Source organism: Pseudopodoces humilis, chromosome 22, assembly GCF_049639895.1.
Source record: "Pseudopodoces humilis isolate 2021_Gansu_Grassland_sample_001 chromosome 22, ASM4963989v1, whole genome shotgun sequence".
Classification (NCBI taxonomy): Eukaryota; Metazoa; Chordata; class Aves; order Passeriformes; family Paridae; genus Pseudopodoces; species Pseudopodoces humilis.
The window spans coordinates 8,670,208-8,686,796 of record NC_142221.1 but is presented as its reverse complement, the minus strand read 5'-3'; the positions used below and the strand labels follow the sequence as shown (position 1 = coordinate 8,686,796).

At 59.0% G+C, this 16,589-nt stretch overlaps 1 protein-coding gene across 1 annotated transcript in view; it reads left to right on the top strand.

Moving 5' to 3' along the window:
- The window catches only part of LOC106628384 (uncharacterized), a 61,148-nt gene that overhangs the window by 39,451 nt on the left and 5,108 nt on the right, over positions 1-16,589 (top strand). Inside the window, exons 15-55 of the mRNA XM_088065958.1 lie at positions 498-551; positions 1,132-1,185; positions 1,308-1,352; positions 1,839-1,892; positions 2,397-2,441; positions 2,675-2,728; positions 2,815-2,859; positions 3,097-3,150; positions 3,427-3,471; positions 3,919-3,972; positions 4,616-4,660; positions 5,138-5,191; positions 5,532-5,639; positions 6,315-6,368; positions 6,562-6,615; positions 6,807-6,851; positions 7,355-7,408; positions 7,598-7,642; positions 8,204-8,257; positions 9,025-9,078; positions 9,278-9,331; positions 9,515-9,568; positions 9,843-9,896; positions 10,054-10,098; positions 10,373-10,417; positions 10,724-10,831; positions 11,105-11,158; positions 11,346-11,399; positions 11,578-11,631; positions 11,882-11,989; positions 12,355-12,408; positions 12,653-12,760; positions 13,028-13,081; positions 13,200-13,253; positions 13,485-13,538; positions 13,933-13,986; positions 15,220-15,327; positions 15,455-15,508; positions 15,637-15,690; positions 15,982-16,035; positions 16,429-16,482. Coding sequence (XP_087922084.1) covers positions 498-551; positions 1,132-1,185; positions 1,308-1,352; positions 1,839-1,892; positions 2,397-2,441; positions 2,675-2,728; positions 2,815-2,859; positions 3,097-3,150; positions 3,427-3,471; positions 3,919-3,972; positions 4,616-4,660; positions 5,138-5,191; positions 5,532-5,639; positions 6,315-6,368; positions 6,562-6,615; positions 6,807-6,851; positions 7,355-7,408; positions 7,598-7,642; positions 8,204-8,257; positions 9,025-9,078; positions 9,278-9,331; positions 9,515-9,568; positions 9,843-9,896; positions 10,054-10,098; positions 10,373-10,417; positions 10,724-10,831; positions 11,105-11,158; positions 11,346-11,399; positions 11,578-11,631; positions 11,882-11,989; positions 12,355-12,408; positions 12,653-12,760; positions 13,028-13,081; positions 13,200-13,253; positions 13,485-13,538; positions 13,933-13,986; positions 15,220-15,327; positions 15,455-15,508; positions 15,637-15,690; positions 15,982-16,035; positions 16,429-16,482 — 2,403 coding nt within the window. The remainder of the gene's footprint in view (positions 1-497; positions 552-1,131; positions 1,186-1,307; positions 1,353-1,838; positions 1,893-2,396; positions 2,442-2,674; positions 2,729-2,814; positions 2,860-3,096; positions 3,151-3,426; positions 3,472-3,918; positions 3,973-4,615; positions 4,661-5,137; positions 5,192-5,531; positions 5,640-6,314; positions 6,369-6,561; positions 6,616-6,806; positions 6,852-7,354; positions 7,409-7,597; positions 7,643-8,203; positions 8,258-9,024; positions 9,079-9,277; positions 9,332-9,514; positions 9,569-9,842; positions 9,897-10,053; positions 10,099-10,372; positions 10,418-10,723; positions 10,832-11,104; positions 11,159-11,345; positions 11,400-11,577; positions 11,632-11,881; positions 11,990-12,354; positions 12,409-12,652; positions 12,761-13,027; positions 13,082-13,199; positions 13,254-13,484; positions 13,539-13,932; positions 13,987-15,219; positions 15,328-15,454; positions 15,509-15,636; positions 15,691-15,981; positions 16,036-16,428; positions 16,483-16,589) is intronic.

The window sequence follows — 16,589 nt, the reverse complement described above, 5'->3', positions numbered from 1 at the left end:
ATTAAGGGGCTGGGATAAGCAGAGCTGCAGCTCCTGGGTGTGGTGGGTCTCAGCACCAGGGCTGGGCTGCTGCACCTGGATCTCCTCGTGGGAAAAAACTGCAAATCATGGAACGGCTTGGGCTGGAAAATCATCTCAGTCCACCCCGTGCCATGGGCAGTGACACCCTCCACTAGACCACAGTGCTCCGAGCCCTCGAGGGCTCAAAACCTGGAGGGTGACCAGGAAATTAGATTAATTCCAGAATGCCTGGAGACTGTTCAATCCAGGAATCTGCTTCCTTGGTCCCTGCCCTTTTCCACAGCCCTGGCAGCAATCCCTGGGGATTCCAGGCAACGCCCCTGACCTTGGGAGCTTTCTCAGGGTGGGTTTAGAGGTCAGGGATGGTGCTGGGAAGCTTGGGGCTCTCAGCAGCTGCTGGGGAGCAGGGTGGACACGGGTGGGAGGTGCTGGGCAGTTCCTCAGTGCCTGCTCTGCTCCTTCCTCCCTCTCCCCAGGGCCTCCAGGGCTTCCAGGGTGACCGAGGGCTGGCTGGGGACAAGGGAGAGGAGGTGAGTTGGCTCTGGCTTGCACAGTGTGAAGTGCCAGCCCCAGCCCGTGCTCCTGGTGCCAAACACCAGCACCTTTCATTACTGCTTTCACTGGTACCAGCACAGCTCCTGCAGCCCCTCCCTGGGATGGAAAATGTCCATAAAAAAGTGAACACTGGTGCTTTGCCGCCCTTTAATTTTTTAATTTTCCCATCGATTTGTCTTCTTAAGGCCAAAAGTTTTAGAGCTGCCCAGGAGATTTTTGGGCTCCTCCAGGCTCTGATCATGCTGGCGGATTTGAGACCTCATTTCTTCTCTCTGAAGCTGCGGTCCCACGTGGGTTATCAGATGTTCTGGGCCACCCTTGGTGCCCTCCTGCCTGTGCAGAGCCCTGTGCCAGCCCCGTGTCACTGCTGTGGGTGACACGGTGCAACAGGAGCTGCAGGGAGGGACAGCAGCCAGGCTTTGCCCCATTTAACACAACCTTGAGGGTCCCCACCCTGCTGTCCCACCCTGGCTGTGTCCCTCCAGGCGCACTTTAACTCCTGGTGGCCCAGCTGGGGCTCATCCTTGTTCCCATTTCATCCTTGTTCCATTTCAGGGTTTCTTGGGAGACCCTGGACCAGCTGGGGACAAAGGAGAGAAGGGAGTGAAGGTGAGGGTGGCTGTCCCTGCCCTTCACAGCCCTGCCAGGGTGGGCAGGGGTCTCTCCCTCCCTGCCACAGCCCCCCAGGCCCTGCTCTCCTCCATTGCTCAGGCTGCTCTTGGCTTTTCCAGGGGGTGAAGGGAGAGAATGGGCTGCCAGGTGCTGCTGGCCTCCAGGTGAGTTACTTGGGGTGCTGCTGGCCTCCAGGTGAGTTACTTGGGGTGCTGCTGGCCTCCAGGTGAGTTACCTGGGGTGCTGCTGGCCTCCAGGTGAGTTACCTGGGGAGCTGCTGGCCTCCAGGTGAGTTACCTGGGGTGCTGCTGGCCTCCAGGTGAGTTACTTGGGGTGCTGCTGGCCTCCAGCTGAGTTACCTGGGGTGCTGCTGGCCTCCAGGTGAGTTACCTGGGGAGCTGCTGGCCTCCAGGTGAGTTACCTGGGGAGCTGCTGGCCTCCAGGTGAGTTACTTGGGGTGCTGCTGGCCTCCAGGTGAGTTACCTGGGGAGCTGGAGCTGTCTCAGCCCCTCCTGCCCTGTCCCTCTCATCAATGTCCCCACGTTCTCCCGGCTTTGGCCTCTGTGTTGTCCCTGCCCCTGCTGTGAGGGAGGGGACGGAGGCAGAGCCACCTCGGGGTGCTGACACCTCATTCCCGGCTTCTCTCTCAGGGGATGGTGGGGCTGAAGGGCGTCATGGGCTTCCAGGGCCCTGCAGGACCAGAGGTGAGTGGATTCACCTTCTCTGCGCACCCAAAGGGCTGCAGGAGCCGGGGATTCCCACTGGGAAGAGGGGTCTTGAGGAGGGATTTACATCCATGCCTCCAGCATTTCCCATCCCTGTTCTGCCTGGGAATGAGGATAAATGAAGGGAAATGAGCTTTCCTAGAGCATTTTGGGATTTATTTTCGGTGGCCACCTCCAGCTGAGATGAATCCCAGGCTGGCAGCACTGGTTTTTCCAGGCTGCTCAGTGCTCCCACACAACTGGGAGACGTCCTGTCCAGGAAAGGGTTGGAAAAGGATTTTAAAGGAAAATGCAAGTGGTTTGGTGGTGAATGGATGCATTCTCCAATGTGAAATGGAGCTGGGGTTGGTCAGCAAATGTCCGAGGGGGCATCAAACAGCTGATGTGAAGAAATGTGAAAAAATGATGTGGAGAAAAAGGGGGATTTGGGGTGAAGGAGAGAACCAAAGCAAAAAATGGCATTTCTTTTCTCTCCTGCTGCAGGGAGAAGGTGGCTCAGTGGGTCCCCCGGGCCCTGCTGGTCCCATGGTGAGTCTCAGGGGTTTGTTCAGACAGCAGAGCTTAAAATGCTCTGAACACCTAAAAATGCTGCATTTGGTTAAAACCATCCCTGGTAGCGGGAGGAGGATTGCCAAAGGAGCAGTGGTGTTAAAACTCACCAGGAAAGCACTCCAGCACCCCCAGTAGCCCGGGGATGCTCAGAAGTGGCTGTCCCCCCTCCCCTGTGGGGCTGTGGGGCTGAGGGGGGTCCTGCCTTGCAGGGAGAGCCCGGCCAGCCGGGATCCGTGGGATGCCGAGGCATCAATGGCTCTCAGGTGCGTGTGGCCCGGTCCCCATCCTCTGTTTGTTGGGATTTTGGGGTTGCTGTGCTCACCCCGCCCGTGCCCTGCTCTCTCCACAGGGGGAGTTGGGTCCTCCTGGGATGCCCGGCCCCCGTGGCCCCAAGGTAGGAGATCCTGGGATGGGGTGTCCCGGCATGGGGGGTGTCCAGGGCTCACCTGGCCTGGCCTCCTGCAGCTGGGATGTGATCCCAACCCACCCCAAAAGCTGCTGGCTCAGGGCTGGGAATCCTTTCCGTGTGCCATGAGCTGGGAACTCTGCAGCTCCTCAGCGGCTGGGAATTCCCAGGAGAGCCCTGCCGGGATTTGATCCTAATGGCAGCCCCCTGTCCCCCCCTCTGCAGGGACCCCAGGGCCTGCAGGGCAGACGTGGCCCCCCCGGCCCCAGGGGCTCTCAGGTGAGTGGGTGCTGTCATCCCCCCAGTTCTCTTCCAGGAGCTGCTGGGATTTGTCCCCCATGAACTTTGGATGTGAAATCCCTGACCTCGGGGGTCCTTGTGGCCCACCAGGAGTGGGTGGGTGGGACCTGGTGGGGACATTGTGAGGTGTGAGGCAGCTCCTGGGGGCTGGGCAGGTTCCTGTGGACCGGGGTCTGATCCAGAGAGGGAAACACCTCCCCCTTCTTCCCAACCTCCCCCTTCTTCCCAACCTCCCCCTGTCTTTGCTCTTCCCAGGGTCCAGCAGGGCTGGAGGGATCCGCTGGTCCCAAAGGAGACACAGTAAGAGCGTTTTTCTGGACTTTGGTGGGGATGAAGCCCAGGTTGGAAGGATTTCCCTGCAGGAATCTGACAACAGGGGGTTGAGAGGGTCCCTGTTTCTGTTTTTGGAAGGGAGAGGGAGGAGCACTTCCAGCTGATCTCCCAGATTCCACCTGCAGGACCCTGGGCACGCTGGGGAGGGGTTGGGTGCTCTGATGGGAGCCCTCAGGGACAGGGACAGCAGGCAGGGAACGGCTGGAGCTGGGCCAGGCCAGGCTCAGGCTGCACATCAGGGCAAGGTTCTTCCCCCAGAGGCTGCTGGCACTGCCCAGGCTCCCCAGGGAATGGGCACGGCCCCGAGGCTGCCAGAGCTCCAGGGATGCCCAGGCTGGGATGTTGGGGGGTCTGGGCAGGGCTGGGTGATCCTGGGGGTCCCTCCAGTCTGTGATTCCAGGGTTCCCCTTGCAGGGTACAGATGGTGCCCCCGGGCTGAGGGGACAGCTGGGACTGGAGGGCCCTGGGGTAAGTGCATGGGAAGGGGGTGGTTGGATGTGGGGTGCTCTCATCTTCCCCCTGACAGCCCCATAAAATCCTGCAGGGATTTGTTTCCCCCGGCTTCCCACAGGTCAGCCACTTCCCTGTGGCCACACTCATCATCCCCAGAGCTCCTCTGACCCTCCTGCTTTCAGGGACCTCGATTTTCATTCTTTCCCTATGGATTTATCAGCAGAGACAACCCAGCCCTGCCCATCCCTTCCCTGGGGCACCCTTTTCCCAAGGGGTTTGGGCACTCAGCTGCCCTTTCCAAAGGCTTGGGACCATCCTCCTGCCTGGCCCAGGTGTCCCTTTCCCGTGTCCTGGGACCCCGACCCCCAGAGCTGGGATGTGGGTGCAGGGTGGGATGTGGGGGATGCATTTTGGAGCCAAACAAGGACCTCACCCTGACCTTAGGGCCAGCCTTGGGAGGGTTTGTGACTCTTCTGGTCCCTTTTGGGGGAACAAATCCCACTGGGGCATCAAAGCAACCAACAGTGCCAAACTGGTGCCTCCCTTTTACCATCCCATCCCTGAACTCTGAGGAGGGGTTGTCACCTCCAGGAGCACATGCAATACTTCCCTTTGTGCTTTTCTTTTTTAACTTGCACTCTCTCTCCTCTCTCTGAAGGGTTTTTTGGGCCTGCCAGGTGCAAAAGGCATCCAAGGAGAGCGGGTGAGTGCTGGCATCCATGGGATCCCTGCTTTGGAAGCAGGAGAGCCGTGGCAGAGCAGCCCAAAGCTGCAGCTCCGTGTGCTTGGACTTGATGTTTGAATAGGTGGCAGAGCTGTTTGGGAAGGCAGAGCTGAGCTTGGGCTCCTTTTGCTGTAATAAGAGAAACTTTCAGCCTTGGGAGTGTCCTAAGGGTTCACCAGTCTTTGGGAGGCTCAGGGGAGGGGGAATGCTTTGGCCTGAAGGTATTTGTCATTGTTTTGGTGGAGCCAGAGATGCCACCAGAGATGGGGTTGGTGTGGGGAGGGTTGAACCCAAAAGCCCTGGAGCCTCCCCACCATGAGGAGCAGATCTAGAATGTCTGAAAGGCCCATCCTGAGGAAATCCCTGACTGGAACAGGGCAAAATTCCCTTTATTTGGTGCCAGAATCAGATCCCAGGGGTTCCCCAGTGTAACCTCCACTGCTGCTGCTCTTGCAGGGCTGCCGAGGTCCGGCTGGAGCCAAGGGAGATTTGGGGTCCAAAGGAGGCAAGGTACCAATTCCCAAGGCTGTGGTGCCTCCAGCTGCTCCCTGGCTTGTCCAGATGTGCTTTACCCAGCCCTGGCTGGGTGGGTGAGGCTGCCCGAGGACCCTGCTGGGTTTTGGGGGCTGTGGCAGCAGTTTTGTGCTGATCCCACCACCTCATCTGTGCTTCAGTCTGGCTTTGGCTGTTTAAAAAACGCATCTCCCCGTGCCTGGTGCCGCGGGCGTGCTGGGGGAGGAGGGTTTGGGGTTCACCCACACCAGTGATGGGTTCTCCGGGGGAATTCCTGCCCGTGGATCAGGGAATTGCTGTCCCTGCTTTGTCACATTCTGTGTTTTATTCCTCCAAGGGCCCACGAGGAGCACAAGGAGCAAAAGGCGCTCCAGGAAGCCGGGGCCAGGGGGGCTTGCAGGGCTTCCCCGGCCCCCGAGGGGCGGCAGGGCCGCGGGGACCAGATGTGAGTGCCACAGCTGGGCTGGGGTGTCCCAGGGGAACAGCCCAGGTGTTGTGACCTGTGTCACAGCACGGGGACAGCCCTGAGGGGCCACACGGGGCAGTGCTGATTTATGGGGTGTCTCCTAAGGGATCCCTCCTGCTGATCTCTGGTAATTCCCAGCTTCCCAGGAAAAGGAAGATTATTTTCCCACCCAGCTTTCCACTCTGCAGGGGATGACTTCCCACTCCCAAGGCTTTTGGGAAACCTTCCTGGATCTGCTCTTTTGCTCTTCAGGGTGAATAACAGCACCTCCCATCCCTGCAGGGGATGGGGATGCAGCAGGAATCATCTCCCTGCCTTGTCCACCCTCCCAGCGCTGCTGGGGCTGGAGCAGGCAGGAGCCTTGGCACAGCACTCCTTGGAATTGCCTTTAATTTGTCCACCAGGAAACAAAAATATCCAACTGTGTCGCTTTGGGCCACACCAAACTGTTAGGATTTTTCTTTCTGCCTGTTTTTTTAACGCTGGGGGATGGGAGAAGTCCTCATTCCCAGCAAAGCTCAACTGGTGACATTAATTGACGTCACCTCTGGTCACACTCGCAGTGTTTTTCCCTCAAGCAGCAGCAGGCTGGTGACTCCCCTGGGACCAGAGGCTGTGTTTTCCCTGGATGATTCCTCCCCTCTCTCCTGGCAGGGGGAAGAAGGCCAGATTGGCCCAGCAGGGCTGAACAGCAGCGAGGGACCCAAGGTCAGTGCCAGAATTTGCTGCTTTCCCATGGGCTGCCCACTTCCTTGCATGGAAAACAGGGATGTGCCCACCCTGCCAGGGTCCCATCCTGGGCAGGGTCTCCAGACCCTTGGCCCCCTCCCCATCCATGGCATCCCCCTGACCTGCCCCTACAGATTTGCAATGCCTGTATTTTCCTCTGTGTGGATTTTAGGGATGCCAAGGACCTGATGGCCCCAAGGGAGCCCCAGGACCACGGGGAGCCCGGGTAAGTAACGGGGTGCTGGAATTTGGGGTTGGATCTTTGGCTGTGGGGGATTGAAACAACCCTGGATTGAAACATCCCTTGGCTTGGGATGTGCTGGGGCAGAGCACATCCTTCAGGCACAAGATTTCCCTCCAAGTCCGCAGCTTTGCCGCGGGCAGGTGGATGGTTTGGTGATTCCTGGTGTTTTCCAGGGCCGTGTGGGGCAGCGTGGGCTGGTTGGAGTCCCTGGACTGCCCGTAAGTGGAGGATATCCCACGTCCCTGTGCTGCCACGTGGAGCTCTTGGCTCTGGGACATGGGAGCAGCATCCTGGGATGTGGCCAGATCAGAGGGTCGGGAATTTGCACAAGAAAAGATGAGCAGCTCAGCCTGTGGCACGTTGCACTTTGACAAATCATCTGCCCAAAGCCACGACTTCCTCCTGGACAGAGCACAGAAAATTCCAGGGAAGAACTTTCTAAGGAAGCTCTGTTATTCGGAGCTGTGGCTGGTGAAGGAGCCAGGAATAAATAGCTGGGGCAGGAGGAGGGAAAACCCAGCGGAGACATCCCACAGGGATGTTATTTCCCATCCCGAGGTGGGATGGAGCTGCTGTGGGACGAGCTGTGCAGGGATGAACCCACAGCCCCACACACGCCAGGCAGTGCCACCGCTGATGTCCCACATTGTCACCCTCAGGGAGGCTCTGGGGCTGGAGGAGCCCTTGGTGGGGCCACCCTGAGACAAAATTCTCCTTGCAGGGCTTGCGGGGCGTGCCGGGAGCGGAGGGTGCTGAAGGAAAGCCTGGTACACAGGTTCCCATCCTACATCTGTACTTGGCTGGGGACAGGGTGCTGGGAGGTGTGGACAGGGACAGCTGAGCCCACAGGGACCCTTCCCCATGGCCACGTGGGACAAGACCTTGATTCCATTGACTTTGCCACGATGGGGACTGGGAGAGGCTGTTCTGCCTCCCCATCCTCATCCTCATCCTCGTCCTGCAGGGCCACCCAGGGATTGTGGGCAGCCCAGGCAGGAGGGGACCACTGGTGAGTAGAGCTGATTTCTGGCCTTCCATCCCTCTGCTCAGCTTTATCCCTTTGGGAATGTCCCTCCAAATAGGTCCATGGGATGGGGTGGAGCAAGAGCAGCTGGAGGATGCTCCTCTGGGAATCCTGCTGAGGGGAGAAGGATTGGGAACAGGGCAGTGGGATTTCCCACCCCTGGCACTGCTATCCTGAACAGATCCAGCAGCAAGACCGGGCTGGCAGCAGGTTTTCCCTTCTGTAGGATTTCATATATTTATCTTTGTTCTTTAATTTTAAAGAAACAATTAAAAAATAAAAATCTGGCATTTTCCTCAAAAGAGAGGATGAAAACTGGGTCAGAGACACACCTGAGTGCTGCCAGCATCACAGAGTATCCGTGGGTGGGTGTTGTGTCTGTCCACACACAGCCACAGTGATTCCATGAGGAATCCAGGAGCTGGATTTTAAGGAAAAGCCCCTCAGTCAGGCTGGGCCCTTCACCTGTGCCTTGGGTGGGGCTGAGTCTCTCCATGCTCCTCTCCTGCCTTCCCTCCATGGCTCCTCTGCTGCCCTTTCCTCCAGGGATTTGCTGGTTTGCCAGGGGGCCGTGGGCACGCTGGAACTCCTGGATCCATAGTAAGGAAAACCAGAAATGTTCCTCTGCATGAATTGTGTGTTTTCCTTGGTGGGACGTCAGTGGGGCTGGTGCTGCTGCTGAGGAATGTGGGACTTTCCTTGGGAATCAGGACATCTGTAGGGCCTGATCTTACCTGGTTGATCAAAGACATTAAAAAACCTCAGTGGTGGAAATAACTGGGGGCTAAGGAAGAGAAGAATCATTCCAAGCAAGGAACCAGGCTGCTCCAGGAACTGTGCAGCCTCCCTGAGCCTAGCAGGGTGTCCATGGGAAATGGCAGCTCATGGAAACCCTGCATGGCTGAGCAGGAGCTGGCTGTGGGTCCTGGCAGGAGATCCCAGGGGCAGAGGGTGGCACAGGTTCAGGGGGAGGCTGCTGGCACTGCCCAGGCTCCCCAGGGAATGGGCACGGCCCCGAGGCTGCCAGAGCTCCAGGGATGCCCAGGCTGGGATGTTGGGGGGGTCTGGGCAGGGCTGGGAGCTGGGCTGGGTGATCCTGGGGGTCCCTTCCAGCTCAGTGATGTGGGATGGAGACCTGGAACAGCTCCTCCCTGAGAGCTGGCACTCAGAGGATGCTGAGAGCAAGGATTGTCACCTTCCCTGGTGTCGGCCATGGGGACTGCTGTGCAGGAGCCACCAGCACCAGCCACAGTGGCGGAGTTTGCCCCCTGTGACCCCTGGCCATGAGCTCAGGGGCAGCACTGGGGGCTCGGTGGGGCTCGTCTCCTCTCAGCCTTTGACTGACACCTCCCAAAATAATCCCAAAGGGCTCGCCAGGAAAGCCTGGACCTGATGGAGACCTGGGTTCCTTGGGCCCAAAGGTGAGAACTGGGGTTTGGGGGGGCTGGCTGGGGAGTGATGGTGGTGAACAGCCCCAGAGGCTCTGAGCTGCCGTGGGGAGACCTGGGGGGATCCCATGGACTCGTCCCAAGGGCTCCTCACATCCCGTGGGATCCCTGAGGAAGGGAGGGTGCCTGGCTGCAGCCCAGGGTTTGCTGATTCCCTTGTTTTGCCTGGCAGGGGCTGCCTGGGAAGCCGGGCTTGGAGGGGCCACAAGGACCTGTGGGCATCCATGTAAGTGACGGAGGGGACACGGAGGGGACACGGTGGTGGCCGGACTGGGAGGAGGCTGCAGCGGCCTCCAGCTGGGCACTCACCATCCTCCCAGGGCTCCTGCCTTTCCCTCAGCCACCTTCTCCCAAAAATACCGAGATGCCAGGCAGCCCCAGCTGCCTCCTGACCCCGAGCTCTTCCCAGGGCTATCCAGGACCTGCTGGAGACCGCGGGAGGTTGGGACGCAGGGGAGACAAGGTAGGCACGGGACACCCACTCCAGCACTGGAAGCATTGGAAGCATTTTTGGGATGAGTTTTGAACCCAATGGATGGGTTTGGAGGTGTCCACAGTCTCCATCAGCCATGGTGGAAGGAGAACAGCTGGATCTGTCTCCCACTCTAGCACCTCCTCTGCCCAAACACCTCTGGATTGTTCTAAGAGCTGGGTTTTGTTTGTTTCCTTGTGCTTTTTAAAGAGGTTTTTGCATTAAAACATACAGGGGAAAGGAAATCTTTCTTGCCCCCTGACAGGGAGAAAGGGGAGCTCAAGGTCCACCAGGATTTCCAGGAAAAGCTGGTCCAAAGGTAAGCGCTGTTTGCGGCTGTTCCGGGCAGCTCCAGCCCCCTGGAAAGCACCAAGCAAGGTCTGGGAATGGGAAAAATGGGAAATCTTTGCCGTGGGGAACTTCTGACAGTCCAGCTCAGCCAGGGCTGGGTCACTGGTGGTGCTCTTGTCCCCCAGGCCCTGCCAGGTCCCCCTGGTCCCCGTGGTGCTCCCGGCTCCCAGGTAGGGCTCTCCTTGCTCCCTGTATTCCTGGCTGCTCCGATCCCTCTGGGTGGAGGTGTGACCTGCAGTACATCCCCTGTGCTGCCTGCACCATGGATCCATCCCAAACCCCTTTTTTGGGAGCAGGCAGGACCCTGGCCCTGCTCCCTGCTGGCTGGGCTCTGTCCTGATCCTGAGATGGTCCCAAGACATGGGGATTTCTCTGGGCAAGCCTCACCCTGACCCCAGTTCCCCCGTTCCATGGACACACTGCTGAACACCCTTCTTTTCCCAGGGCAGAACGGGTGAGCCAGGTCCTCGAGGGCTCCCAGGGCTGCCTGTAAGTGCAGAGCTGCACCGTGCTGGGCTGGGCTGATGTCCCACAGCGTGGACATGGGTGCCCACTCCAGGCCATTTTCATCCCTGGGGTGGCTGTGGGGCAGGGAACAGCCTGAACCCCGTGTGTGGGGTGGTGACAAGTGGGGTGTGGGGACAGCAATGCCCTACACCTGCAGGGATGGGGCCTGGAGCAGGTGGCACCTTTGGACCCCGAGGTGACCCAACTGCATCAGTCACAGGGTTTTCCCTGCCTTAGCCCTCCCAGAGCTGTGTTTTGGGGGGTCTAAGGGGCTTTTTGGCCTTGCAGGGCGTTCCTGGCACAAGAGGGCTGGATGGCATTCCCGGGAAGCCTGGCTTGGGTGGAGAGAGAGGTGCTCCTGGAGCAGCTGGTGCTGCTGGCCCAGCTGGGTACCCGGTGAGTGCCCCTCCACTGATCCTCTCAGGAGGACAGGGATTAAGGATTTTGCTGCAGCAGCACCTTTGGGGAGCCCCTGAAGCACCTGCAGGAAGGGAAGCTTCCCAAGGAAGGAAAAGGGAAGCTGTTGCAGGGAGCTTGAGGAGCTGGAGCATGGGTTCTCTTCCCGTGGCGATGTGTGGTGTGTCAGGACATCCCAGACCCCACTCGGGAGCTGCAGAGGCTCCTGAGTCCAGCCCAAGCCTCTCTGCTGATGGAGGTGTTTGTTTCCAGGGCCGGGAAGGTCCACATGGACGTGAAGGACCTGCAGGGATGAGAGGAGAGAAGGTGAGGACAGGAGAGGGTTTGGTGTCCTGGGGAGCTGCCCAGAGCCTCGGGCTCGCCCCACTGACCTCCCCAGGGCTGTGGGGACCAGCACTGCTCCCAGTTTGGCCCCCAGCCCGTGGGATGGGGATTTACAGCTCGGGGAACTGAACCACCACGGCTGCTTGTCCTGATTTTGTGTCCTCTGCAGGGTGAGGTGGGAGATGCCGGGGCAGCCGGAGTCTGTGGGCTGGATGGGGAGCAGGTACAACAGCTGGGAACGGTGTCCCCACCCTGATGGGGCTGCTCCAGCCTCCCCCTCCCCAGTTCCCTGTTCTAGGGATGGGAAAGGATGGGAGGAGGCTGCTGATCCCCAAAAAAGCCGGAAGGTTACAGCTGGGTCAATGAGCTGTGCTAGGGCTGGGCTTTTCTTTCCTCCGCAGGGACCACCAGGACCGCCGGGAGCAGAGGGTCAGCTGGGGCCCAAGGGTGAGCAGGTGGGTGCTGGGGGTGGTGCTGGGCTCACCCCACTCCTGCAGGGTCACACAGGTGCTTGAATTCATGGGAAGTGTTTGAAACTCCCCCCAGCATCCTCATGCCTGGGGGTTGACATTGCTGGGCATGGCAAGGGGGGGGGTCCCATAAGAAAATTGGGTTTTTCCCAGTATGGAAAATGATGGAGGGCAGATCCAGGCTGAGCTAGAAAAGGCAGCCAAGAATCATCCTGCTCATTTTAATCCTGTCCAGGGAGAACCAGGGACCCGTGGAGCTCCAGGCATCAGAGGGAGCCCTGGGGAGCCAGGGGACGAGGGGACAGAGGGGCCACCGGGACGGCCTGGGATGCAAGGGAAGGAGGTACGTGTGGGACTGTCCCCACAGGGAATGGGAATGGGAAAGGTGCTGCCTCTGGGCCCTGCCCATGCCATGGCTTTGCCCCACGGAGCCTGGGATGCTCCCATGGAACAGGGGGTTGATGCTGTGGGGGTCCCCGTGCTGGGCAAGGTGTGCTCAGCATTTTGTGTGTCTGTTTTGGGGGAGCGGGGTCACAGCTGGGGGGATCTCCCGGCACAGGAGGTGAGGCCATGCCTTACCCAGCATCAAAATCCCAGCCAGGGGAGGGTGGGAAAGCCCATGGAAATCAAAGCCCAGCTTTTAACCCGCCCTGGGGTGGGGCTGGGAGCAGCTGCCGTGTCCAATGTGGGCATTTCCCCCCTGGGCAGGGTGACACTGGTGACACTGGAGACCCAGGCGAGCCAGGACTGCAGGGACGGAAGGTGAGGGGTGTCTCTAACTCTGCCCCTTTTTCCAGCACCTCGGGGACACCCCTGGCCTGCTCAACCTCTGCTGCTCCACGGTGGGGACAGAGCAGGACAGGGGTGTCCCCATGGCTGAGGAGCACCCCAGGGTGACCTGCTCTCTGTGGCACCCGGCCAGAGGGTGACACAGCTCATCTCCGTGCTCGTTTATTGCTGTTCCTTTTCCCTCTTTGTGGTGACACTTGTCTCCATCCCTGAGCAGGGCAATCCTGGCCCCAGGGGCCTTCCTGGAATTCCCGGTCCAGGAGCTGCCACGGGGGAAATTGGAGGGAAAGGCCAGAAGGGAGAGAAGGGCCGAGAAGGTTTGCTGGCAAGTACAGCTGGGGCTGGGTGGCCAAAGTGATGGGTGCCAAGGAGGGGACGCACCCCTGGTGGGAAACCTTGGGCTCTGGGAGCTGCAGAAAATCCTAGGAATTGTCAGATTAGGGAGATTCGTGTCTCACAGGCATGACACCAAAATTGGGTCTTGTTGGCACAAAAGGATGGTTTGGGTTTGTGGGGCAGTTTGGGGTAATGCTGCCTCCAGCCAAATTCCAGCCCCTGCTGGGCTGGGAACACATCTCCCTGTGTGTGCCAGGGCCAGGGCGGTGTCACCGGAGCTGCAGGACCTGCTGGAGCCAGAGGATGGTCTGTAAGTCAGATCATGTCCCCTCTTCCCTTTCAGCCTGTCCCAGCCCTGGTGAGGGGACACTTGTGGGACTGGGAGCACTGGGCAGGGCTGAGTGACCCTCTGCTTGTGCCCTCAACAGGGGGGGACAGGACTCCGAGGTCCTCCTGGGCTCGACGGTCCCGAGGGAGAGAAGGTACAGAGGGATGATGGATCCAATCCTTCATCTCTGGGTGAAACTCCCTTTTCTGGCCTCTTCCCAAGCTTTCCCGGTGGGAATGTGCTGGGAGTGTGCTGGGAGTGGCTGCATGGCTGTCCTGGGCAGGCTGGTGACAGGGACACTCCTTGCCTTGCTGCCTGAGCTCCAAAGCCAGCAAGGCAGGGAAGGGTTTTTCCACGGACAGAGCTGTTTCCCTTCCTTTCCCAGGGAGATCCAGGGCCACGAGGTGTGGATGGACCTGCTGGGGCTGCAGGATTCGAGGTGCTGATGCCTGGAATGTTGCAGAGCTGGGAGTTGCCAAAGACTTCCCCAGCTCTTTGCTATTTTCAGTGTAACCCAAAGGATTTCTTGTCCCTTTGCTGGCCAGCTTGGGGAGCTCAGAAATGAGGAGGGGGTTTAACACCTCATGCCTCAGCACTGACCCTAAAACCCCAAACTCCCAGTACCTAAACCCCCAATATCAGACCCTTTCCAGCACCCAGGGGTGCCTCATGGAAAACCTGTTCCTGCTGCTGAATCCTGCTCACTCCCACGTGGCTCCCAGTGCTGTCCTGGCCAGCTGAGCGTGGGATGTGGGACAGGATGCTCAAAGTCCCCACAGAGGTGAAGGACATGGTGGTGAGGGGCTTTTTCTGAACCCCCAATGTCCCCACAGGGACTGGCTGGAGATGATGGAACGAAGGGAGATGGTGGCAAGCCCGGCCCAGTGGTGAGTACTCATCCTGCCCCCCAAAAATTCCCTTGGGAAAGAGGTTTGGTGGCATTTTGGGATGTGTCTCACCCTGGGGATGGCTGCAAAGTGAGCTCTGCCAGCTTGGCCATGGCTCCCAGCTCCTGCCCTGGGACTGAGTCACTGCTTCCTTGGATTTCCCACGGCAAAAGCTCCCTAAAGGAATTTTAATAGAGCTGTTAAAAGCCGTGCCAAAGTGCCCCAGCTCTTGCACAGGTAACACTCAGCTGCTGCCATCTGCCTGAGGCAGCTCCAGGGCTCTGGATTTCCCAATCCTTGGAGCAGATCCCCAGGTGTCCCTGTGGCTCTGGGAGCTGCCCAGTGCCACTTGAGGTGCCCCAGGATGGGGATGATGGTTGTGACAGAGCCACAGATGTGTTATGGATTCCCTGAGCACAGCTGCAGGATAAACCCCATGTGCATCCCAGTTTTCCCAGGCTGCAGGGCCGCTCTGCCTGGGCAAGACGTGCCCTTATGCAATCCCAGAATCCCAGACTGGTCTGGGTTGGAAGGGACCTCAAAGCTCATTGGATTCCATCCCCTGCCATGGCAGGGGCACCTTCCACACACCAGCTGCTTCCAGGCCTTTAGCTTGGGCAATCTGCTGGGAGAGGTCAGGCTGTGGGATAAACTCCAGTGGGGAATTGCTGTGGAATAAACTCCAGTGGGGAATTGCTGTGGAATAAACTCCATTGGGGAATTGCTGTGGAATAAACTCCAGAGGGGAATTTCCTGTGCAATAAACTCCAGGGGAATTGCTGTGCAATAAACTCCGGGGAATTTGCTGTGGGGATTTGCTGTGGAATAAACTCCAATGGGGAATTGCTTTAAAATAAACTCCAGTGGGGAATTGCTTTAGAATAAACTCCAGTGGGGAATTGCTGTGGAATAAACTCCAGTGGGGAATTGCTTTAGAATAAACTCCAGTGGGGAATTGCTTTAGAATAAACTCCAGTGGGGAATTGCTTTAGAATAAACTCCAGTGGGGAATTGCTTTAAAATAAACTCCAGTGGGGAATTGCTTTAAAATAAACTCCAGTGGGGAATTGCTTTAGAATAAACTCCAGTGGGGAATTGCTGTGGAATAAACTCCAGGGGAATTGCTGTGGGATAAACTCCAGGGGATTTGCAAAGCTCAGTGCAGCTGAAGCCCCATGCTCGAGCCCTGCTGGGGCTGGGGGTGAGCAGTGTCCCCGTCTGTGTGCCCTGCAGGGCTCGCAGGGGGCTCGGGGACTGGCAGGTGCCCCTGGGCTCCGGGGCTACAGCGGCCACGAGGGAGCCAGAGGAGTGGTGGGCACCAAGGGACAGCCAGGCCGGCAGGTACCGCCTCTGCTCCCTGGGGACGGGCAGGGGACATCCCTGGCACAGCTCTCCCTGGGGACAACAGCCCCAGCTGTGCCCTCCTGCCTTCCCCTGGTGCCAGCCTCATGTTTTGTCCCCAACTCAGGGGACTCTTGGGCCACCGGGAGAAGCTGGAGCCACCGGGCTGAGCGGCACCGAGGTAAGCGGGCTCCTCTCTGCCCCGTTCCCTGCTCCAGCTTTTCCAGCCTCCCAGATCTGTGTCCCTCTGGCATTTGGGTGAATAACTCAGAGGTTTGGATTTGCCTTGAATTCTGTTTTCCTTCTTAGGGCCTGGTGGGTGCAAAAGGGGAGCCAGGAGAGCCGGGAAAACCGGGACAAATGGTGAGGAGTGGGATGGAGTCGTGGTGGTTCTCCCTGAAAGAGGCTGTGGGATGCTGGCATCTCCTGGGTGTGGAAAAATTCAATGCAGGCACCATCTCCTGCTCCTGTTGAACCTTCCCACAGCCCCCCCTCTGCCCAGCCGGCTCCAGAGAGAGGCAAAATCCCAAAGGGAAGATTCCAGCTTAGAGCATCCTCCTGTGCACAGCGGGGCAAGGCAGGGAGGGAAGCCAGGAGGGGCATTCCTGGCACAGCATCCTCACAGAAGGGTTTCCTTCTCCTTTGGGATTTCAGGGCTTTCCTGGACAAGCTGGTCCTAAAGGATGTAAAGGCCACAAAGGAGATAAGGTACCCCCAAAATCCTCCCCTGGGGATGGCACCTGAGGGGAACTGCCCCGTGGGCATGGGGTGGGCAAGCCTGAGCTGCTCAATCCCACTGGGGACCATGGAAAGAAAACAGTGGGAATCGCCCAGGGGGACTCGTTTTTCTCCACCTGGAGAACACAGGATGCTCTTGGGCTGCCTTGGGCTGGTTTTTGAGTGAGGGGCTGGCAGATCCTGCCCCCAGCCTGGCTCAGGTGGCCCTGGGGGGCACAGGGGCCTCCCCAGCTCTTGGTGCCCATCTCCAGAATCCCCCAGTGCCCGGTGGGCTCTGTCCCCATCTCCATGCAGGCAACAGCTCCTCTTCCCCAGCCCTGGGATGTGGCTGAGCCCCACATCCCCCATCTCTTCTCCCTCCAGGGCGACACGGGGCAGGAAGGGGACCAAGGGGTCCCAGGAGAAGCTGGCAGACGGGTAAATGACACTGCTGTACCCACGGAGGGTGGCAGGGAGCAGGGAGCTGCTCCTTGGAGCCCGTGCAGGGGCTTGGAATCCCTGGAGAGAGGATCCTGGAGGGATGA